This window comes from Sciurus carolinensis, chromosome 1 (assembly GCF_902686445.1).
Source record: "Sciurus carolinensis chromosome 1, mSciCar1.2, whole genome shotgun sequence".
NCBI classification, from domain to species: Eukaryota; Metazoa; Chordata; class Mammalia; order Rodentia; family Sciuridae; genus Sciurus; species Sciurus carolinensis.
Window position 1 is genome coordinate 67,794,923 of NC_062213.1, and position 25,022 is coordinate 67,819,944.

The 25,022-nt window shown below is 36.3% G+C and overlaps 2 protein-coding genes and 1 pseudogene across 6 annotated transcripts in view; 2 read left to right on the forward strand and 1 right to left on the reverse strand.

Annotated features, from left to right (window-relative positions):
- Window positions 1-14,888, forward strand: part of Ppp1r42 (protein phosphatase 1 regulatory subunit 42) — a 53,405-nt gene extending 38,517 nt beyond the window's left edge. For 2 of the 5 annotated variants that reach the window (XM_047565601.1, XM_047565604.1), the window contains exons 7-9: window positions 1,214-1,345; window positions 8,564-8,723; window positions 14,645-14,888. In XM_047565601.1, coding sequence (XP_047421557.1) covers window positions 1,214-1,345; window positions 8,564-8,723; window positions 14,645-14,690 — 338 coding nt within the window. In that variant the 3' untranslated portion in view covers window positions 14,691-14,888. The remainder of the gene's footprint in view (window positions 1-1,213; window positions 1,346-8,563; window positions 8,724-14,644) is intronic. The other 3 variants (XR_007110358.1, XR_007110364.1, XM_047565605.1) reach the window with 3 other exon arrangements.
- A 1,311-nt stretch (window positions 14,889-16,199) lies between these two features.
- Tcf24 (transcription factor 24) lies at window positions 16,200-23,441 on the forward strand. Its single transcript, XM_047538352.1, has 3 exons — window positions 16,200-16,334; window positions 16,905-17,296; window positions 22,858-23,441. The coding sequence occupies exons 2-3, from the start codon at window positions 16,928-16,930 to the stop codon at window positions 22,969-22,971; spliced, it is 483 nt and encodes a 160-aa protein (XP_047394308.1). The 5' UTR covers window positions 16,200-16,334; window positions 16,905-16,927; the 3' UTR covers window positions 22,972-23,441.
- LOC124968467 (uncharacterized) lies at window positions 22,412-22,511 on the reverse strand (annotated as a pseudogene).
- Window positions 23,442-25,022: the final 1,581 nt, after the last annotated feature.

Sequence of the window (25,022 nt, forward strand, 5' to 3'; positions counted from 1 at the left end):
CATTGATGTGGCTGCATCACTGTATTATGCTGATTTTAAGTTCTTTGAGTATAGGCCAAGGAGTGGGATAGCTGGGGTCAAATGGTAGTTCCATTCCAAGTTTTCTAAGGAATCTCTACATTGCTTTCCAGAGTGACTGCACTAATTTGCAACCCCACCAGCAATGTATGAGTGTATCTTTTCCCCTACATCCTCGCCAACACCTGTTGTTGCTTGTATTCTTGATAATTGCCATTCTAATTGGGGTGAGATGGAATCTTAGTGTAGTTTTGATTTGCATTTCTCTTATTACTTCTCTGTGAAGTGTCTGCTCATTTCCTTGTACCATTTGTTGATTGGGTTTTTTGTATTCTTGGTGTAAAGTTTTTTGAGTTCTTTATAGATTCTGGAGATTAGTGCTCTATCTGAAGTATGTATGCCAAAGATTTTCTCCCACTATGTAGGCTCTCTCTTCACATTGATGATAGTTACCTTTGCTAAGAAAAAGCTTTTTAGTTTGAATCTATCCCAATTATTGATTCCTGCTTTTATTTCTTGTGCTTTGGAAGTTCTGTTAAGGAAGTCTGGTCCTAAGTTGACATGATGAAGATTTGGACCTACTTTTTCAAGAAGCTCAATTTAAAAAACTTTTTTAGAGGAACAAAATATAAAGATAGCTTAAATCTCATCTCAGAACCAAGAGATCAGCTTTGTAGGTTGTTCATATTACATCCTCTGTCCTAGAATATAATAAACAGTATTAATGTTGTATGTACTTTAAAAATACCATGTTACAGATTTAAAACCTGTTACCCATTTTAACAAAAATGCTTTTCCTAAGAATAATAGTCATTATTTAAGTCAAGAGAATATACTATTTAATTATCATTGAGTGTAACAGCATTTTTGTTTTAAAAAACATAGTCTACACAAGACCCTAGAAGGGGGGACCATATGTCAAAATTGTTTACAGTGATTATCTTTGGTAGTGATGAGAGAGAGGAATATGGATAATTACAGAGTCTTTTCATGTTTTTTACAATCACATTTCAGTTGTTTATAAAAGCACATATTCTTTTTGAGATTAGAAAAAAATAAAAATAAAAACTCAACAAAATGTAAGTCACACAAATGAGGTAAGTCATATGGTGTAACTTGAGTTCATGTGAAGTTAATTTTTATTTATACATTCATATGTATATGTTGTACTTTTATCATATGTATTTTTTTCCAGAATTTCTTGATGGAAAAGAAATAAAAAATATGGAAAGACAATTCCTAGTAAATTGGAAAGCATCCAAAGAAGCCAGAAAAATCAATAAGAAAAGGAGCAGTAAAAATGAGGGTGAAAGCAACTCTTATATAAGTAAGCACACTGTTCCTCAGTAGCTACTCATTCACTTACCACTTCAAGCACATGAATAGTCTAACAAGCAAAAAACTGTCAAGAAATAAGGGGGTTTGTTTAGATTTAAGGTTTTTTATTTTGTTACTCATTTACTTAGTTGTGAATGAAGATAAATGCAATTGCTTGGACATTTTATTTATTATGAAAATGGTAGCTAGTATGAACAAAACCTGTGGTTGGTTTGTATTGGGTAAGGACACAAGAGTGGGCAAAATGTGTGATTTTATTCCAGCAAAAGTATCTGATACAAATGGTCGATAATCATATGAAAAAATGCTCAACATCTTTAGCCATCAGGGAAATACAAATCAAAACTACATTGAAATTCTGTTTCATCCCGGTCAGAATGGCCATTATCAAGAAAAAAAAAATAACAAATGCTGGTAAGAATTCAGGAAGAAAAGCAACTCTCTATACTATTGGTGGGAATGTGAATTAGTACAGCCACTATGGGAATCAGTAAGGAGGTGCCTCAAAAAACTAAAAAAGAACTGTGATCCAGCAATATCACTCCTGAGTACATACCTGAAAAAATTAAAGGCAGCATAAAGTAGAAATACCTGCAAACCCATGTTTATCAAGGCAGCTTTCACAATAGCTAAGTTATGAAATCAGCCCAGATGCCCATCGAAAGATGAATGGATAAAGAAAATGTAGTATACATACACAACGGCGTATTACTCAGGCGTAAAGAAGAACAAATTCATGTTATTCACAGGAAAATGAATGAAATTGGAGATCATCATGTTAAGCAAAATAAGTTGAACTCAGAAAGACAAGTATTGAATGTTTTCTCTCCTGTGTCATCTCTGGGGGCGGTGAGGAGACAACATGAAAGTAGAAGGGGAAGAAGATGACAGGGGAGAGAGGGCAGGGGATGCAAGAGAGGATAACAGGAAGGGTGGATAGAATCAGTATACATTATATACATATATGAAAATGTAACCCCTTTTGCAATTAATATGCACTAATTATAATAAAAACGGGTTTTAAAAGTGCACAAAACTCGGTGTGGTGGTGCATTTCTGTAATCCCAGCTAGTCAGGAGACTGAGGCAGGAGGATTGCAATTTTGAGGCCAGACAACATAGTGAGACTCCATCTTAAAAAAATGAAGAGAACCAAAAAGTATACCATATCAGTTATGTAAATGGTAATACAACAATCAGCCATGCAAATTGTGAAACCTAACTCACTAATATATTTATTTAGCAACAGCACAGACATCAAGATAGAAAATAAAAATGCATCACAAAATGTTTTTCATCAGGGAAGAAAAATGTATCACAACTGCATCTGGCCTGTACTCTGTAGCCTATCTCTCTTCTTATGCACACACCTCAAAACCTAAATATTTGGATTATAATATACCTAACGTTGTGTGTTACAAAACACAGCAACCTCACTGGGCACTGTGACACATGCCTGTAATCCCAGTGACTCCAGAGGTTTATGAGGCAGGAGGATTCCAAGTTCAAGGCCAGCCTGGTCAATCAACTTAACAAGACCCAGTCTCTTGGGGCTGTGGTTGTGGCACTTGCCTAGCATGTATGAGGCATTGGATCCTCAGTGCCACATAAAAATAAATAAATAAAATAAAGATATTAAAAAAAAAAAAAGACCCAGTCTCAAAATAAAGGTCTGGGAATGTAGCTCAGTGTTAAATCTCCCCTGGGTTCAATCCCCAGTACTGAAGGAAAAAAATACAAATAAAAAAAATAGACACACTAACCTACCTTGCTTAACTAGTGCAACTAAATGTAACTAATTGTACTGCATAACAGTTGTTGTCTTTATCATATTTGAGAGCATCCCAGAATTGACTTCTCACAAGTTCTATAGTCCAAAACATTGCAATGAACCTATTCCTTCCTTCCATGATAGAATTTGAATGCTAATGTTCTTGTTCCACAGCTGACTATAGCAGGGGATGAGGAAACTGCAAAGGGCTTAGGCCCAGAGAAAGGGAAAGGCAAACTCTTATTAGGATGTTATGGATATTGTATCCTAGGAGTTTTGTTGCTCTAGAACAAGAAGATTGAGCTAAAGAGGAGCAGGGCTAAAAAGGCATGCAGTTCTGGTGATCTTGTTGTATCATGTCCATTGAACATGAACTGTGCAAAATCATTTAGAAGGGGACTTATCTGATGGTACATACATGAGTGGTACTGTGTTGGCAATGTGAATTTCTCACAGCCTGAAACTTGTGAAATAGGAAGACTTCTTCCTCTATTTATCTTTCCCGGCGACTGGCTGTGAAGGGCAGGATGAGGTCCAGGGTAAGAATTCCAGTGTTTTAAGTATTTTCAGTATTTCATGGAAGATGCCAAAGTAACTACAGAATTCAGTACTAGCTCATACCCCAAATTAAGCCTGTGCTAAAAATAATCTAGTTTCTTTCATCTGAGTAGATTTCAAATTTCTTCCTAATTCAGGGACAATTAGCTAAATTAATTTTTCACTTCTCCCAATGAACTTTGACAAAATAATGATAGTAATGTGTCTTAAAGTTTATAACTTTTTAAAATTACAGTCACTTAATTTTCTCAAGACAAACCTTATTAATCTCTTCATAATCTAATATGATGCCCAATTACCTAAAACAACCTTTAAAGTTATAGAGATACAGTAATATCAAAGAATGTGAAAAAGAAATTAGTAAAACTATTCCATTTACAATAGAGAGCATCAATAATAAAATAACCCAGAATCAACATAGTTAGAAAGGTGAAAAACTTGTATTCTGAAAACTACAAAATAATGATAAAAAAGACACAATGAAAAGACTTCCTATGTTCATGAACTAGAAGACTTAATATTGTTACAATATTCATATGAGCAAAAGTAGCCTACAGATTCCATGCAATGCCTATCGAAAATCTCAATGACATTTTTTACAGAAATAGAAAAAAATTCTAAATTCATTTGAACTGACAAAAGATCACCAATAGTCAAATCAACTAGAGAAATAATAACAAAGCTAGAGGCATCACATTTCCTGATCTCAAAATATATTACAAAGTTGTCATAATCAAAATGGTATGAAACTGGCCTAAGACAAACATACAGAGCATTGGAATAAAAGAGAGCCAAGAAAAAAATTCACGCATATACAGTCAATTGATTGTGCCAAGAATACACAATGGGGAAAGGAGAGTCTCTTCAACAAGTGGCACTGGGAAAACTGGATATCCATGTGCAAAAGAAATGAAAGTGAATTCTTATATCTTACATCACACTCAAATATCAATTCAAAATGGATTGATGTTATAAAGACTTGAAATTATAAAACTTCTAGAAGAAATCATTGGGGTAAGTTTCATGGCGTTCATATTGGCATTGATTTCATGGTTATGACACTAAAAGCCCACAAGTAACAAAAACAAAAATAAATAAATGGGACTACATCAAACTAAAGAGTTTCTGCATAGCAAAGGAAACAATGGAGTTAAGTCTATAGAATGAAAGAAAATATTTGCAAACTATCTGACAGAGGTTAATCTCCAAAATACATAGGGACTTTTACAACTCTTCAGCAACAACTAATAACCTAATTTTAAAATGGGTTATGGACTTGAATATCTCCAAAAGAGATATAAAAATGGCCAGAAGGTATATGAAAAAAATATTCAATGTAACTAATCATCAGTAAAATACAAATCAAAACCCAATAAGTGGGGCTGGGGCTGTAGCTCAGTGGTAGAGCGCTTGCCTAAAATATGTGAAACACTGGGTTCGATCCTCAGCATCACATAAAAATAAATAAAGGAATTGTGTCCATTTACAACAACAACAAAAAAATACAAAAACAAAACAGAAAACAGTAAGCGCTGGACGCAGTGGCGGTCACCTGTAATCCCAGCAGCTCAGGAGGATGAGGCAGGAGGATCTCAAGTTCAAAGCCAACCTCAGCAAAAATGAGGTACTAAGTAACTCAGTGAGACCCTGTCTCTAAATAAAAATATAAAATAGGACTGGGGATGTGGCTTAGTGGTCAAGTGCCCCTGAATATTCAAAAGAGTAAAAATCAGGATCTCCAAGAGATATTAGCACACCTATGCTCATTGCAGCACTATATCCATGGAAAAATGAATGAATTTTAAAATGTAGTACATATATAAAGTATAACATAGAACACTATTTAGCCTTTACAAAATTACCAGAAATTATGTAATATGCTACAACATGGATGAACCTTATGTGAATAAGCCAATCACAGAAAAACGGATACTGTATGATTCCATTTATAAAAGATATCTAAGATCATAAATTTGTGGAATGCTGGTTGCCAGTGTTTGAAGGCATGGGGAGTTATTAATCAGGCATAAAATTTCAGTCAAGCAAAATGAATAAGCTCTAGAGATCTGCCATACAAGATTGTACCCTAAAGTCAACAATGTAGGAAACACTTTTAAAATTTTTCAAGAAGATCTCATGTTACATGTTCTTGCTACATTTTAAAAAAGACATAGAATGTTATAGTATAGAAGTTTCCTTTCATATGTGTAGTTGCTATGATGATGATCATTAATAATTTAAAATGGAAAGCACTCAGGTATAAAATAAGAGGGAGAATGAGAAGAAAAGAGAGTCAAAATATATTGTGCTAGATATTTCAAATATTTATATACATTAATGCATTTAATCATATAACCTGTGGGGCAGAACCAGTTTGCAGGTAAGAAGTGAGTTTCAGAAAGATGAAGGGATTTTTTTGAGGTCACAACACTAGGAAAGGCAGCGTCATTAATCAAGTTACCTAACTTCATAAAACACATTTGTCTTCTAGTGAACACTCTAACACTGGCTGAATAAGGACAATAATGACTTCTCTACTTAGAAGTTCACTTCAGTTTTGGGGAGAATTTAGAAAAATCTAGATATGGGAAGATGTGATATGTAAACGATTTTCATAAGTAAATATGAGCTATAAGAAAAAATGGGATACGATATTATGAAACAACTTAAAATTGAAAGGAGTATTCAAATAGATTATAAGTTTTATATCAAAAACTAAACTCTTGGGCTGGGGCTCAGTGGTAGAGCACTTGCCTTGCACTTGTGAGGCACTTGGTTTGATCCTCAGCACCACATAAAAATAAATACATAAAAAAGATATTGTGTCTATTTACAACTAAAAACAAAATATTTAAAAAAAGAAATTAAACTCTTGGGACTGGGGCTGTAGCTCAGCCACAGAACGCTTGCCTAGCATGTGTGAGGCACTGGGGTCAATCCTTAGCACCACATTAAAAATAAACAAATAAAATAAAGGCATTCTGTCTGTCTACAACTACAAAAATAAATAAATAAATAAATAAACTCTTAAGATCAATTAAATTATAGTAAAATTTAGAATGAAGACTCTAGCTGCAACAGAAAATTATCTGGACTTTCCTCGCAGTTATTCTCCCTTATCAGTTGTGGATTCCTTCATCCTCGCCCCTGCACATTTACCATCCCCATCCAGATAGTACAGAACTGAGTCTCTCAGACTTAAAAGCAAGGACACCCCCAGATACATGCATGTAATGTGCAATCATTTTATTTTTATGTATGTGGCCAACAGTAGCAAAACACTAGGAGAGGCAGAGTCATTAATCAAGTTACCTAACCTCATAAAACACATTTGTCTTCTAGTGAACACTCTAACACTGACTGGCTGAATTGTGGCTATAAGGACAATAATGACTTCTCTACTTAGAAGTTCACTTCAGTTTTGGGGAGAAGTTATGGGTTTTACAAAAGAGGCTCTTTGTAAAAAATTTTTTTAGTTGTTGATTTATTTATATGCAGTGTAGAGAGTGGAACCCAGTGCCTCATGCAAGTCAGGCAAGCGCTCCATCACTGAGCCATAACGCCAGCCTCCTAAGAGGCTCTTTTATTACTACTAACAAGAAAGAAAATGCATAAATTAGAATCTAGAGTATAGATTGTCTTTCTTTAAAATTATTTTTATGGGCACAGTACCTTTATTTTATTTATTTTTGTGTGGTGCTGAGGATTGAACCCAGTGCCTCACACATGCTAGGCAAGTGCTCTACCACTGTTTAGAAGAGCAAAGATGAACCTTTTAAAAGTATCTGTACAACCAAGTACATTTTATATGGATTGGAATTCTTAGATAGTAATCTGTGTGTGTATGTGTGTGGTGTTGGAGATCAAACTAGGGCCTGGTGCATGCAAACACTCTTATCACTGAGCTACAGTGTAGTAGTAATCTTTGTACATGCTAATCTTTTACACTTTTAAATGTTTTTGATAGCCTTCTAAGTTTGGAGTTCTAAAAGGAGAATTAGAGTAAAATTGTAGAGATTATAATCTCTAATTTAGATTATATGCCAGGGATCCTACAATAAAAAATGATTATGCTGGGGATGGGGTTGTAGTTCAGTGGTAGAGTGCTTGCTAGCACATGTGAGGCACTCTGTTCTATCCTTAGTACCACATAAAAATAAATTAAAAAAAAATAAATAAAGGTATTGGGTTCATCTACAACTTAAAAAATTACCCAAAATATGGCCATATAACTCAAAATGGGGAACTTAATCAAATACTTTAATAAAATCTAAAACATGCATATCACTTAGTATTTATTTGCATAGTGCTCTTATGGAAAATTCACATATTTGTTTAATACACATTTGTTAAGGGGGCTGAGAATGAGGCTCTGGATTCACTCCCTAGCACCAAAAATAAATAAATTAATAATAATAATAATAATGTCTAGCATTAGTCAGAGCACTGAAGATTAGAGGTAAATAAGGTAGTCCCCACTCAAAAGGACTTGACTAGTGGAAAGGAAAGAGAATGTGTAAACAGGTAAATGTTAAGTGCTAAAATAAAGGGTATGAACATATCCAAAAACTTACATGACTAATTTACCTCCCAAAGGCACTTTGAAAAAATATATTAACTCAGAACAACAAAATTCAAAGGAGTTAATATTTATATTAATGCTAGCATGCCCATTTCATAAGAGTTGACCATAAACTTTCCTGTATAGGCTTTTAATATATAAAAATCTGTGATGTTTATCATTGATTTTACTATGGATTTATTTAGCCTTAACTCTTTTCATAAAATATAATTTTAGATAATCTACTGTAATATATCATTGTTACAATTCAGTTATTAGTTTCAAAGCAGAATGCTTTCAATTCTTTGTATGCTACAGGTAACTTTGAAACAATGCATCACATAGGTCCTGTTTATTACCCACAGGTGGGTAAGCCAAAATTAGTGCTTTTCTCCGACTCACAGAGATGTCTTATAAATGGAAATACATCTCCAGAAAGCTGCCAAGATGATAACACTAAAATTATTGAAGAGATGGGGTAGGTTCTTTCAAATATTTCTACTATTTTTTAGAGGGATGGGACATCAATCAGCAATACAGATGAAAGGAGGCCCTCCATTTGTTCTCAATCTGTCTTATCCAAGCACAAAACAAAAAACTTCACTATTGGTCAATCATAAAGTTGCAGTGGGAGAGGTGGTTCAGAAGAGTTGGGAGTTACAGACTAGATACACTCATTGAGTTGGGGTAGGTGACTCAGGAAAGTCCCAGAAGACATAGATAAAGATGTCTGAATGACCAAGGATAATATCATAGGATCCAGAGGCCACAGTTGATGATCAGTGTCCCACCAGTGTGTGTGTGTTGGGTGGGGTGCATTGAGGCAGAGACTGCAGTAAAGGCATAGAGTTACAGAAAGGAGGTAGAGCCCACACGAATAGGTGGGCTCCTTTGACTGTTTCTCCAAATCAAAAGTTCTCTGAAGGAGTCATTAGAAATTTCATTAGATTTTTAAAGGGGTTTATGATCAAAAAATTAGTTTAAAAATCATTATTCTAAAGCTTGATCTATACATAATTAATTTAGTTCCACATGAATCAGCTCAAAATCTCCTGACAAGGAGAAAAGTGCTTATGTTTTAAAATTAGGATATTGCTTCCATGTAAAGATAAACCACATCAGAAAATAACTGCATTTATTCTAAAACAGACATCTGCCATATGCCAGGTAACAATATAAAAATTCAAATGAGACAAACCTAATCTCAAATTCCTTGCAAACAAGCTAGGTGGGGAGTCATATCTGATACAATTGCTTAGCATGATAAATGCTATGGCCCTTATAAACCAGATCCTACTACATCGTATAAATTTTTCATTGAACTTTTTAATTTGTAATCAGTACGATTCTATATTGATCTCTCCAAGCATATCATACCAGTCATTACAATATAATGAAGGGCAATAGCATATTTCATTGAGAAAGTACTCAGGGTGAGGAGACATACTCTGGAATAGTTCTGTTTTTCCCACAGCTTCTTGCTGAAGGTCAGATGGGTCTGTCACGACACCTTCTTTGCAGGATCCAGTCTAGGGGAGGTGATGACATCTCTAGCAGAGCCCACCTGAAGAAGTTCAGTAAGCAACACTGCTGCACTGTCCTACCCACTCCCTGCAGTGCAGCTCAGTGCAGCTCAGGCTTGCCAGACTGGTCTGTGAGTCTGGAAATGCTTTATTTAGGGGGGAGAGAAAGAATATATAGAGAGTGTTCTCCATTCACAACCAAATGGGAGCTGTGTGAGAATTTGCTTTACTCCTTACATACATTGTCATTACTGTCAAAGCCATAGCCAGTTTGTCCGTAGCACCCTGATGGTTTCTTAAAGACTGACACAATTGATACCAATTCCACAATAGTGTTCTTGAGAATTATTTTTCTTTGCAAAGCATTTTGAAAAATCTTGCTAGTATATCATCATGGTGGTAAATCAAACAATAAAAATGTACACAGCCTTGGAAAACAAAGTTGGTAAATTCTGTGCATTACCACAAACACACACTAAGTTAGGTTAGTTGTGAACTGTCAGATCACTAGGATTGCATTGATGAAAGCAAGCAAATCACTCTGCCTTCACTTTTCTAACAAGGAAGACAAAATATAAACTCTTCCATATTGAAAAAGCAAGCTGCCCTAAATGAAGTTAGCAGAATAGAGGAGTTCTGTGTGAAGAACATAAAGAATTCCTGCTTCTGCCATTGTCAGTGAAGTTGATTGTTCAATTCTAAGTTTTCAGCTTTATCCTATGGGAAAAAAATACATAAATAATATCTTTTAAATGTTTATTATGTCTTCAGCTAACTTTTTACTGCAGGCATGCCAAAATACTGTTTTGATATCTCAAAGATTTGAGTCTTATTTGATGGGAATATCAGTTATGTCCCTGTTTAAGAAGAGACCAAACATCATGGAATTTCATCAAGCTCTTGATACAGATTTTTCAGGGTGTGCTTATGAATAACATTTTAGTAAGTTAATGTCAAGCTAAGAGATAATGAGAATAAAGTTAGAAGGTCAATAAAGTGTTAAAATACCCAGGTTAGGGCTATAGCTTAGTGGTAGAGCACTTGCCCAGAATGTTTAAGAGCCTGCACTCAATCCCCAACGTGACAAAAAAGAAAGAAACAAAAACAAAAAAATCCCCAACTGAAACACTAGCAATAGGTTTTTAGTTTCTAGAAAATTGATTAAAGCAACCTCTTCCCTTAATTACTTTAAGGAAGAGAATGAGCTGGTATCTGCAGAGATGTATTTCCCTACACCTCTTTAACATTTGAAGTGAGGTGCCTGACAGAGGAGGAAAAAGGTCTAGAATGCATCATCCAAAAAGCTAAAACTATGTGTTCTGCACTCCTTTCAGGGTTCCACATACTGGGAGCTGTGCCTGTATCCTATATGGAGCACAGTGAAGCAACATCTGTCCAAAGACGGGAATGTTTTCCACCTCTTTTATAAATGCATGCAGTCTGTGCTCATGTATATTTACACAAGCCTGCTTTCCCTACAGGGAGGAAAAAGTCAGACTCATTGACGTTGTTTTTGACCCTCAAACTGAACTTGATACTATCAATGTACACTTTAATTAAAGATTAGGTCAAAACTTTTTTATTTAAAGGCTGATTCTGAACAAATGCCTTCACTGTTCAATTAAAAATAATATATGGTATTAAACAAACAAAAAAGGGTACACCTTATTGCCTCTTTCTGTGTTTGTCACAGTAAATACTTCTGACAGATGTTTCCTCTCAAACATGCTAGGAGGTGCTTGAGCCTTAGTAATTTAAAAATAGACATTAAATACATTTATATATTCCATATAAGATTCATTGAAAATATTGTACAGCACTGTACAATGAAAAAAAAGCTAATTGTTTCTTGATTACTTAACTATCTTTCAAGCTCAAGCAATATCGATAGTTAATCAATCTTTTTTGTTTAGTGTAAATGTAAGTTTCTAGCTGGGTTGGAATTCTCTTGGTTAGATACGGTTAGGGACCCATAATTCATAGGTTTCTTGAATTAAAAAGTTAACTCTAGTAGTTTCTTTGAATTAAAAAGTTAGGTTTCTTTAAATTAGGTTTCTTTTATTTAAAAAGTTAGGTTTCTTTGAATCTGGTTTCTTTGAAATAAGAAGTTAACCAATCATTAAAATAACTCGCCTTCACCAATGTTATGTTTGAACAGTTGTAACAACAGATCAGTGTGCTTTCCAAAAGAATTGGTAAAATTTAGGTTAATATTTATGGTCATAAAACTCTAGGATGTTCTTATATAAAACTCACTTGCAAAACTCAAAATGCCTTTAATTTTACTTTGTTAAACCTAACCTCAGTCTATTTAATTTTTTATGCAAATAAGGTTAACATTTTGATTTGCAGTTCCCCAAGAACTTTTTAAAAATTAAGATACCTTCTTCCCTCCAAGAAAGCAATAGTAGTAAGAAACAAATTTTTTAAAAAAATTCGAATAGACTAGTTTTTGTGACTTCTAGTCTCAATCAATGACTTACTATGTGAATAAGAGTATATTAGACCCAATTCAAAAGAATTGTATTGACTATTTTCCATTTTAACTTTAACATGCCTATATTTTGAAAGCTGACTGACTGTTCATTATCCAAATTTTAAGCCCTTTGGAGCTGTTTAAGAAAGGAATAGAATTAGCCCCATTTTACAGATGAGAAAATGAGACTTGAAGAAGTATGTTCAAAGGAACCCAGATCATTGACTCAAATGACCAAACTCTCAGCTACTCCATTAAGGGATCTTAAACACGTTCTCAGGGACAGGTACTACAGTAAGTAAGAGAAGCAGGTGAGGAGGAGACTAAGGTGAATTGTAGAGCACATGTCCAACAAAGGCAGTTGCAGCTATTCAGCTCCAGAACAGTATAGGCAGGCAGACATAGTGAACTTGAGAAATCACACTAGCTGACAAGTAAGATATCTAGATTTAAAAATATTTGCTCAATTTTTATTTATATGCAGTGCTGGGGATCAAACCCAGTGCCTCACACATGCCAGACAAGTGCTGTATTCACTGAGCCACAACTCCAGCCTCTAGCTCAATTTTTTCTTAAAAATTATGTGCTAGAATGGATAAAAATATAAAAGAAACTAGTAGTACTGGCTAGGATGTGAAACAACTGGAACTCTCATTTACTACTGATGAGAATGCAAAAATAAAAAATTATTGTCACTTTGAAAAATAATTTGATGTATTATTTTATAGCTATCACATCTAGCAGTCCCACCTCCTAGGTATTTTCCCAAGTGAAATAAAAACTTTAAAAAACCTGTACATAGTGTTTATAATGGTTTATTTGTAATCAAACTGAAAACAACCCAAAGGTGTCTCAACTGAGGAATGGATAATACAATCTGTGATACATCTTTACAATAGAATACTATTCAGCAATGGAAAGCATTGAACAATTGACACATTCAAAACAATGGATGGGTTTCAAAAGCATAATGCTAAGTGAAAGAAGCTAGACTCAATAGTCTCCAATACTGTGTGCTTCTATTTGTATTATGGCAAAGCCAAAGTCATAGAGACAGAAAACAGATCAGTTGTTACCAGGAACTGGGGGTAGGTGAAAGGATTTATTTACACAGAGTCAGGGAATTTGAAGGATGATAAAAAGTTCTATATCTTTATTGTGGTGGAGGTTATAAGACTGCATATGTTTATCAAAACTTGAACTCTACACCCAAACAGGTAAATTGAACTATGTAATTATAGCTTAATTTAAACAATGAGGGAAATAGTTGAAAGATAAAGTACCAATTAATGCAATTGTTCTATATATGTGCAAAATATTTTATATCTTGTATTTTATGTAAATGTTTTATAAAATTTTTTTGCATTATAAAGACAATATTATTTGCATTATAAAGACAATATTAATAAGTTAACAGTGTAACTTGACATATTTAGGAAAAAAGACTTAATTCTAAGACCTACACCACAATCAGAAATAAAACCTGTAGTCTTCCAAAAAGACTAGACAATTAAGAACTCCAAAGAAAGATACACTATGAAAACAGGAATTGGATTGTTAATAAAGAATCAAATTATTTAAAGTATGAACTTTATTGAAATTAACAGATGCAAAAAATGTTTGGCATACTATAAAATATTCTACAAATACTAAATAGAATAGTATAGCAAAGAGCCCAAGTGTAAGGGTCAATCTGTTTGGTTTGAACACTGTTTAGTCACTTTTTAGCTATGTGGCCTTGGACAAGTTACCTAATCACTCTGACCTCTATTTTCCCAACTGGGAGAAGGAAAATTTTGAAAAGACTAAATGAGAAAACACATATAGTGCTAACTATGAGGTACCTCTTACTAATTTTGTAAATAATAGAAATTCTGGGTTTCTCATAATTTGAATTTAATTACAAATATGGGTTTCTTTCAGGAATTAGGAATACTTAAAATCATCAGAGAGGCAGAAGTTAGAAGAAGCAAGTCGGTTGTGGAGCAACATAACCATGTCACTGCATGACCATGTTGTTGGCAGTAAAGAGCCTTGTCTTTCCTCCACATCATCACACAGGAGACTCTAGCAGGCTGGGCCAGGCTTGGCAGGTGACGTGCCAAGAGTGCAAGATTTAAGGAGCTCCAGGCACCTCATCTGCCTCACTTTAGCCTGGGTCAACATTCCCTCCAATATTATTATTTCCATACCTCTCCCAACTCATAGATTCCTCACATTTTTCCAAAGCAGAAAAATCTTTGTTTCTGCTTCCTTTAAAGTCGTCTTGAAAAAATTCAAAGTTTGGTGACTAATTATTATCCATTACTGTCATTGTATCCTGGATTCTATGTTTGTGTTCTTTTTTGAATACTTTCATCTTAAACTAAACACTTTTTTTTCTCTTTCTTTATACACCAGGAATCTCTCTTTGAAGGAATCTAAAAGCTTGCTAACAAAAAAATGATGTGCATGAACCTCAACTTCTCCATAATCCAAAAGTAAAAGAAATTTTGCTGAAAACAAGTAAATTCAACTTCAAGTGATCTTATTTTTTAACTTCATAATTCATAATTTGTTTCTTTATAGAATCTCAAACTTTTGTGTTCCACGTGTGAATTCAAAGATCTGTTTATTACTCATTGTATACAATTCACTGGGAAAATAAAGATGAGCTCTCCTATTCAATGAGGGTCTTTTGAATCAATGGAATTTGGATGTGCCTCTTTCTAAAGTGTGAATCTAATTACAGTATTTGGAGGAGAACTGAGATAAAAAAAAAAAAACCTGAAGGTCCTTCTGATTTACAAATATACTTAATGTTTGGACTGGTACATCCAAGTATAACAAGTGCCACCATTATTATCTCAGCTTGGTAATTCCAATTTGGAAAGTTAGAAAGCTATGGAAAGTATACAAAAACATATATACAAGAGTTGGTTCTTGGATAACATTTTAAATTTGATATTCTTTATTTACTCCAAAGAGAAGAGAATGTTAGAATTGTAGACTTTGTTTCTAATAAGTCCTAATTACGACGTTGCTAGAAAGTATTGTGTCCACTCAGACTTCAACTACGAAAACGACGAGTCCAGGACGCACCGCAGCTTTATGTTACCTCAGAGTATGAGTTCTTTAATTTTTTGTTTGATGTGCTTCAAGAAAAACGGAGGGCTGGGAGCCTCAGGCGGAATGCTCGTCCGGAATCGGATTCGGGGCGCAGCGCCGGTTTAAAAAGGAACTTTGGATCGGGTCCCTCCTCGCACTGCTGCAAACCACGCTCCCCGCGGGGGCACAGGTGCAAAGTCAGTAAAGAATTTTATGTCTAAGAAATGAAAATGAAAAAGTTGTTGCCCCGAGGGAAGAGCTGGCCAGGGTCCGCATCCCCAGGAAGAGTTCCTAAAATATAACAAAGGAGACATTCGAGGTCTTAGGGAAGGGCAGTTTTATCTCCCAGCGCCTGCCTGAACTAGTCACGGAGTACTGAGGGGGGCGGGAGGGGGAACTACTGCTATGCGTAACGAGGACAATGCATCGACGTGGCACACTCGACATTTCCTCGCAGAAAGTTAAATCACGCTCAACCAAACAGCAGCATTCCCACCTGCGCCGGTTGGTAAAAGTGCCTAGAATCAGACTGGGGCCAGGTGGGAGGACAGCGGCTGGGCGAGGTAATTCGCTAGGTCTGGAGTTCTCAGACTCAGACCCCCTCCGGCCCCACAGACACCGCCCGCTCTGGACGCGGTGAACACTGCGCCCCGCCTCTGGGAAAGCAGGGCTCAGTGCCTGAGCCGAGTCTGGCGGACGCCCCACCCCCTGGCCCGCCCCGCCGGGCGGTTTGATTAATGAGTCTCCCTCTGCCGAGCCTCCTCACGGCCTCATCCCGTAGCGTAACCCCCCGGATGGGACGTGCTGTCGCGGTTGGAGATACATGCTCATGGCCTCAGGGATCCCTGCATAAAAGGCGTGACCAGAAGAAGCTGAAAGCGGCCTTTGGCTTCGACCCGACAACGATGGAGTGACCCGCGCGGCCCTGTCCACGCAGACCCGGTTTGACGCCCCTGACCCCTTGCACAGCAGATTCAAGACCCGCAGGACAGCTCCAGGAAAGGTGAGGTTCCTGGTCCCTATCGCTCCGCACAGTTCGCGAGTTTATAGTGGTAGCGGATGCCTTCATTCGGGGCGAGGCCAGGGGTCCCCCATTTCTCAGGCGTAAATTCCCCAGGGGTGCAGATGGCCCAGGGACGTGCCACCTCGCGTGGGAGAGAGAGACCAGGGCTTCCCGCGCAGTCGGCGAAAATGACCTGCAACACTTCCCGCGGGGCTGGCGGAATAAATGATGAAGCACCAAGTGTCGAAACGGAGCTGTTCTTCTGAGCACTTCTTTCCCTGGTAGAGTACCCCTTGAGCTTAATTTGGCCTTGAAAAAGCAAAGCCCACACCACGCCCCTCTTCATACTTCTAAGAAGCCCCGAAACTTTGAGGTCCCACGTTCCCCCCAGACGCTAGAAGGCAAAACATGCTGGAAGGCAAAATATACTCCCTACAAAAGAGCTCATCTTTGAGAGCCCCTGAATTACGTCGAGCGGCCGGGCCGGCGCGCAGCGTGAGCTAGAGGGTTGCACCATTCAGGCTAAATCTAACCGCGCCCTGTCCTCACTGCGCTTTCGGTCCTTTGCAGAGCGCTTGGCGCTGGAATTTGCCATGGACCGCGGCCGCCCGGCAAACAGCCCTTTAAGCGCCAGTGCTGAGCCGGCGCCCCCAGGCACCTTCACCCGCGACTCAAGCCCGGGGCGGATTGGGATCGGTGCGCGCTCCGGAGGAGGCCGGCCAGCTGCAGCGAACGCAGCGCGGGAGCGCAGCCGCGTGCAAACCCTGAGGCACGCCTTCCTGGAGCTCCAGCGCACGCTGCCGTCGGTACCGCCAGACACCAAGCTGTCCAAGTTGGACGTGCTACTGCTGGCCACCACTTACATCGCGCACCTTACCCGCAGCCTGCAGGACGACGCCGAGGGACCTGCCGACCCTGGTCTGGGAGCTTTGAGTGGTGACGGCTATCTGCACCCAGTCAAGGTAGGCGGGCAGGGCGCACTGCGGGGCTGGGACCGGGAGGAGGATACCTTGTCTGCCTTGTCACCGTCTGGGCAGATGCCACCGAGCTTACATTCCTCCCGGTGGGTGAGGAGACCTCGGCCTGAGACGACACTGACACTAAGGACCCAGTACAAGAAGCTGCTGAATGAGTCTTTAAACCTACGTGGCTTGAACCGGAGTCTCTTATGCCCCTTACAGGATAGCAGTTCAAGGATTTTTGCACCTCTCAGGGTAAGAAAGCGGCGATTTGGTTGCAAGTCCTGATAATTTGTAATATCTGTGTTACATTTATGACCTTTGTGTGTATTTAACTTAGATAATTTCAGTTTCATTGTAATTTTGATGGGATATTTGAAAGCTATGATGAATTAAATGGAGTCATGATAATTATCTTCCTTTAAGTAATCCTAGGAAAACAGCTGAATTTTTTTTTTTTTTTTTTTTTTTTTTTTGCTAAAACCAGGAAGAACAAATGAGACCGTCTACATCTCCATGACATAAATTTTCAGTCTGTTTAAATAAAGGTTAAACATCGTAGACTAGACAGCTAGTAAGAATGTTAGAAAAGCTATAATGTTTTACGTGATTTTCATAAGTAGACATGTACATTGAGTGAATTGATTAAATATTATATTCAAATTTTGTAATGTACAAAACTAACCAAGACAATCCGTTTGCATGATTTGTTTACATGTAGGTAGCATGATCACAGATGTCATTTAATATGATGTATAGGACTATAACTCATAACTTATTGCATAATCTGTATAATCCTTTTCCCCTAGATTTGATTGTTTTTGAAACCTTGTATTAATCTGACTTTCTACTCAATATGCATAATCTTTTCTATATTTGCTAAATCTAAATTTTCAAATTTTTGTTTCTACCATTCTGAAGTATTTTACAACATACACAAAGAAAAAATTAGGACTTAGCCTTACGTATATCATTGGTCAATAAATTAGTGAATAATCATTATTGAAATGTGGTAAACATACTAATATTAGCTGAACCTACAATCACTGGGTGAGGTTTAACAAAATTTACTTTTACAAATATAATATGTGAGGCACTGGGTTTGATTCTCAGCACCACATATAAACACATGAATAAACTAGAGGTCCATCAACAACTAAAAATTTTTTTTTAATTTTAAGTATATGTTAAATTTCTCCTTTGTGGGAAATATGATTCAGAATGAGACATCAAGTTTTTCACCTTAGTTTCATGGAGTGAGCTTTTTTTGAATGAATAATATTGGAAGCATCAATGTTAGAAAATAACAATAAGCACAGAAAACTTTTTTATACTTGATTCGTGTACCAAATGTTTTTGTAATCATAACTATTTTATGAAGTTAAATTTCATTTGTCCTCTGAATTATTTTGATATTTCATAGACAATTCTAAACATTTTGATAGAGGCCAAAGGTATCTCTTAAAAGTGAAATTGATGCCTAACAAGTAACAATTTATTTAAAATCAAACATTTGAGTTCCTGCTATGAGTAAAGCAGTATTTTAGGATAGTAAATACCATTATGAGTAAGACTCAGTCATTGACCTAACTGAACATGTTACAGAGATAAAAAATAAACATACAAATAACAGTGAATGCTATTAGAGAAAATGTTATATTTGCCATAAAAGAGTTTATAACCATGTGCTGTGGAGGTTCAGAGATTTTATATATGCACTCGAAACCACCTGTTAACATATTATGTTATAGACACGCCAAAATGTTTAAATATTAAATCTCTTTACTGCAAAAGGAATAAAAATATTCTGATCCTTTTTATTTTAGTTAACTAAAGGTTCATTGTAAATTTATAGCCCTTGGTAAGTGTTCTAAAATGATTTGTATTTCTGCTTTACAATAGTGTTATTAAGTTTTACTCTGATAATGAAAGATCTTTTAACAAATACTTCGGTGCTGTGATTTTGAAACATTAATCTTTATTACCAATATTATTAGCATGTAAGATCTGTTGGGGACTTACATGAAAATATCTGAAATGAGAAATCAGGGATGTAGCTCAGTGGTAGAACTTATGCTTATCATTCTTACCATCCTCAGTAGCCAAAAAAAAAAAAAAAAAACACCACCTCAAATGAAAATGAAACTGGGGTTTAAGAAACCAGGCTATAAAAGCTCTTGGGGCCTAAGCCCATTTTTATTTCTTTGGCCCACAAGCAATTTGGATTAGTATCAGTGAACCAAAGAGCAGTGATTCTATAGGAGATCAAGAATGTATTTTTAGACCTTTACTTTGGGAGAAAAGCACAGATGATTTTATTAATTGTTACACCCCTTGAGAATCATTGTCCATAATACAGATAAACAATTTTTTAAAATACAGGATTTTGTTATTTTGTGGTCATTTAACTTACCAAGAATGCATTTTATTTCTATTTTTTATATATATATTTTAGTTGTAGATGGACACAATACCTTTATTTAATTCATTTATTTTTATGTGGTGCTGAGGGTGGAACCCAGTGCCTCACACATGCTAGGTAAGCACTCTACCACTGAGCAAGAGCCCCAGCTCCAAGAATTTATTTTCAAAGTCTTCAGTTTCAAGGTCAGTTCTGGTTAATTGTGAGTTTGCTAGAATTTTCTAAATTTAATGAAACTAAATATTTTAAATATATTTTAGTAGAAAGTAGAGTTCAGGATGGTTACTGTACATGCTACTTAAACAAACCATTGAAAAATGGAATATAGCCAGGCACAGTGGTGCGTGCCCATAATCCCAGCAGCTTGACAGACTGAAGCAGAAGGATGAAGAGTTCAAAATCAGCCTCAGGTTAACCTAACCAGGTGCTAAGCAATTCAGCAAGACCCTGTTTCTAAATAAAATACAAAAAGGGGCCTAGGGATGTGGCTCAGTGGTTAAGCGGGACTCATTCACTGGTACCCCCCAAAAAAAAAAAAAGGAATATAAATCAGTCAACTGGCTTTTTTTTTGGGCATCTTGTCAACATGTAACCCAACTAATATTTGCAATCTAATTTTTGATCCTTCAAACTATTTCAGTGTCCCAGCACGCCAGTAATCCCAGCGCCTCGAGAGGCTGAGGCAGGAGGATCGTGGGTTCGAGGCCCTAAACAACTTAGTGAGACCCTGTCTCAAAATAAAATATAAAAAATAGTCTGTGGATGTATCAACGATTAAGCGCCCCTGATTTCAATCCCTATTACCCCTAAAAAAAACTATTTCTGAGCCTACATTAAGTTGAATAAGATCATTTATTTACAAACTTTGAAAATCAAGGACACAAAATTTGAAAGCTTTATTATCCATGGAAATAATCCACATGTACATTTTATGTTTGCTTCATTCATTACTTACGTCCTAGCAAGGATATAAGGAATAGACTCTTTGATTTGTCTCCATGTGTAGTTGAATTATTTAGAGCAACTGTAACATAGTGGGATCTGGGTAGCACATGAGAGCCAGAGGGGAGCATTCAGTAATATTTCTGTCTTATTTGATTTTAGATGTATTTAATTCACATAATTCTCAAATTACATTTGAAACATGAGCATGAAATTTTTATGCTTATGAAAATGGGGCAGGAGTATAAAATGTTGATTTCTGCCCTACTTTATTCATTGATCACATGTATTAGTCTGCTCAGGCTGCCATAACAAAATACAACAGACTGGACGTTCTAAACAACAGAAATTTATATTCTGATAGTCTGAAGTCTAGCAAGTTCAGAGCAAGGTGCTGGCATGGGTTAGTTCCTGTTGAGGTCTCTCTTGCTGGCTTGCAGATGGTCCACTTTTCTGTTTTCACGTGACCTCTCTTTGCTGATGCATGCACACCAAAGAAAGGACGGAGGGGGGAAGACAAGACAGACATAGAGACCCAACTATCCCTTCAAAGGCCACTAGTCCTTTATTTTTATTTTTTATTTTATATATATATTCATATATATATATATATATATATATATATATATATATTTGTTTTGTTTTAGTTGTTGATGGACCTTTATTTTCTGTATTTATATGCAGTGCTGAGATTCAAACCCAGTGCCTCACACTTTAGGCAAGCGCTCTACCACTGAGCCACAACCCCAGGCTGCCACTAGTCCTTTATGACCTGATCTAACTCTGATTACCTTCCAGTTATCACCTTGGGGTTTTTATGACTTCAAGTCATGCATTCTGTCTTTAATACCACAGCACTAGAGTCTTTATTGTAGGACTTAAATCTGATCTAACAGTTCCAGACCTGGACATATCAGATGAGCCTCAGGCCATCTTCTAAAACACAGGTTTGGCAGGGTGGCAGGAATTCTAAGGACAGGACCAGAGACAGTGATGTACCCAGAATATATATGAATGTACACGTGTGATTTTTTTTAAAAATTTCTGAAATGAATTTGGAAAGATAAATATCATAGTGTCTGTCTTCTTTCTGTATCCAACATACCATACAAGGTTATTTACAGTAAGACTAAATAAGAGTAGACTGTTTTAAATTCCAGGTGACACAAATTTTAAACTTTATTTGTATTTAAGATCTAGATTCTTCAGATGGATGTGGTGGTATATACCTGTAATCTCAGTTACCCTGAAGGATCATGGATTCAAGGCCAACCTAGGCAACATAGTGGGACTGAGCTACATGGGAACAAATTCACCTATCACATCTGGAGACATTAAAATAGAATGTTTGTTGGATGCCACAGAACAGAAACTTTCAAGATAATATCACAAGCCCGTGCCCAGTTATTATTTCTTTTTTTAACTTTGTTCTAATTGATTATACATGACAGTAGAATGCATTTTGACTTGTTGTACACAAATGGAGCACAACTTCTCATTCCTCTGACTGTACATGGTGCAGAGCTTTCTTTTTATTTTTATTAAATTTTTTAAATTGAAACAAAAATTATATATATTTATGGAGTGCAATGTGATGTTTCAAGACAGAACATGTATGTAATATCATGTTTAAGTAAGGGTAAGGATGTCTTTTCAAACATTTGTCATTTTTATTCAGAAAGTCTTGTGGCTTTTTTGAAATACAAAACATGTAATCCATAGTCACCCTACTATGCAGTAGAACACCAGAACTTAAAAATTTGAAATGCTTCATGAATTTGCATGTCATCCTTGCTAAAGGGGCCACATTAAGCTTCTCTTTATCATTCCAGTTTTACTATATTTAGAATGTAATTGAGTTCTCATTCTTTAGAGCTAAGTTTTGCTTATTTAATTTTGTTTTAGACAGTTTATAAATCTGGATAGACAGATTTTTCAGTGCTTAACTATATTCATTCTGATTTCTTATCCACCTGTGCACATAGCTTTACAGTTATAATCAAAGTCTGAGTATAATTTTACTTATCTTGTTAGCATTAATAAACATTTTCTCTCACATTCTATTAGACTTCATTATTATAATTATTACTAGCTGTATAATGCATTTTTCTGGGATATTTGGAATTTTTAATATTACAAGTTTATTATATACGTCCCAGATACTAACTTTTGGAATCTTATTTAAATATTCTCTTTTCAGAAGTGGCCCATGCGATCAAGATTATACATCGGTGCTACTGGTCAGTTTCTGAAGCATTCCATCTCCGAAGAAAAAGCAAATCATAGCAACACTCCAACAGACTCACAGCCTTAGACTCTCTCGTGGTGGGGGCTGGTAGAGGTGATGTCTATTGTTTTTAAATACTATGAAAGAATTACGTATTTATTACATCAAACATAACAAACATCATTTCTGATAGTTCACATTAGAGCCGATAGTTTGATGTCCAGATTTATCTGTCTAAATGTGGAGTGAAGTAATCAATCTTATATAAAACACACAGCTTATCTATTCATTGTGAGAGTCATTGCTGTATAGTACAAAAGAAACTATTAGAAAAAGACACACAAAAGGAAACAATTATGTATATATCCAAAGAAGGCACACATTTTCTGTAGTATACCTATTATAAACTTAAAAGCCAATATCTATTAGTATAGTCTTTCTTGTTTAAAAAAAAAATCGTGTTTGTGGTATCTCAGTGTTCCATCTTTGTGAAGACCAAGAAGTCATTTTAACTGTCAGATGCAAGATCTTTCATTTAGTTTGGCTTTATATGTATAAAGACGATTGCAGTAGCTTCTATTGCTAGTGATTTTTCCCTCTTAGAAGACTTGTTTGGAGTATCAGAAATCATTTGCTCCCTAGGAGAGCGCGTGCCCATTTTTCAAAAGGTTTTGTAAGTATTCAGACATGACTTACATGTTTCCAAATTGTCAAAGGCACTAAGAATATAGGCAGCCAGTATGAACAGGAGTCCAGGTGTCACTGGGCAGCAGCATCATCATGCTTTCCCCTGGTCACAAACCTATCCATCCCTCCTTTCAGGTTCTGAACTAGGTGAGCAAGTTCAGCTGTAGCCATTTTGGAGAGAGTGGCATTTCCAGACCTTGTGGAGCCTTCAGTGAATCCCCCTGGCCTTCCTCAACCAGTGGTGGTGTCAGATCCCTTCTTGTGTCAGCTGTTCATAATCTACTGATTTGGCCATTATGAAATGGGGAAAATCCTGTCTGATTTGGGGATTCTGGCACTGATCTGTACCTTGAGGGGATCTAAGGATACAGTGCGTGTCCTGAGTTAAATTCAGGCTGGAGCCTAAATCTGCCCCAATATGAACCTCCATCAGTAGGCCTCCCACTGCACTGAACACCATTAAGTGCTTAGGGAACAACTGGTCTGACTGATGATGGCTTCAGTTTGCAATAGGAGTCTTCTTAAAATCGTGTTAAATAATGGAGCTTTGCCTCTGACGACATTGTTTTTTATTTCTTCTTGTCCAGTTACGATTGTTTTAATGCCAAATCAAAGAAGTGCCATTTCTGTCATAGATTTGTATAACATTTTATTAAATTGTTAAATATGCTAATAGCTTTTAGTAAGTGGGAAAATCTCTGTATGTGGTCAGAGCCTTGAGTAGAGATAGATGTTTGTCAAGGAACACTGAACTTGGAACAATGGGGTGCAGTAGAACTTATCAGTCCTCTCTTTGCTGACTTAGATTCCCTTTTATCACTTCTTGCTTTTCTCCTCCGTCTTTACTCTTCACTTTTCCAACTGTGAAAGTTCATATATTTCTTAATAACCTAGTTTTAATGTTGATGAATTTGATCCAAGATTAGCAAATAGATAGCAAAAATAATGGACTTGGTTGAATTACTATAACGGTCGAACCATCATTTTATTTAACGGCACCTCAGTTTTCTTCCAGCTTTTGGCAGTGAAATGAAGTAAAAGATCATTTGAAAGCAAGAACTGTCACTCAGTTGATTCAGGACAGCATGACCATGTTTTGGCTTATATCCAATAGTTTGTAACTTTTATTATTTTAATGTGAATATCTTCCTTCAAATGTGACCAATAGTAAAATCTTTCTACATATTAATATGTAACACAAATGTTTGTATATTTAAATGTTTGCGACTATGTTTACCTACTCATCTAACATTGAAAGGAATAAAAAATAAAATAAGATTTGGATCGAGCCATTCATTATTGTTATTGGCATAGGAAATGCTTAACTGTTTTTCATAGTAAGGAATGAAATCAACTTCTTTAAAGTTACCTCAAACAGGCCTGTAAACGCTAAATTTGATAAGAATTTCAGAAAAAGCATTTTCTCATTAATAATGCTAATCAATTTGACT

Excerpts from the sequence above, each read along its gene's own strand:
- Tcf24 (XM_047538352.1), top strand. The coding sequence starts at position 16,928 with ATGGACCGCGGCCGCCCGGCAAACAGCCCTTTAAGCGCCAGTGCTGAG. Across the intron at positions 17,297-22,857 it reads GCTATCTGCACCCAGTCAAG|AAGTGGCCCATGCGATCAAG; the intron begins GTAGGCGGGCAG and ends TTCTCTTTTCAG.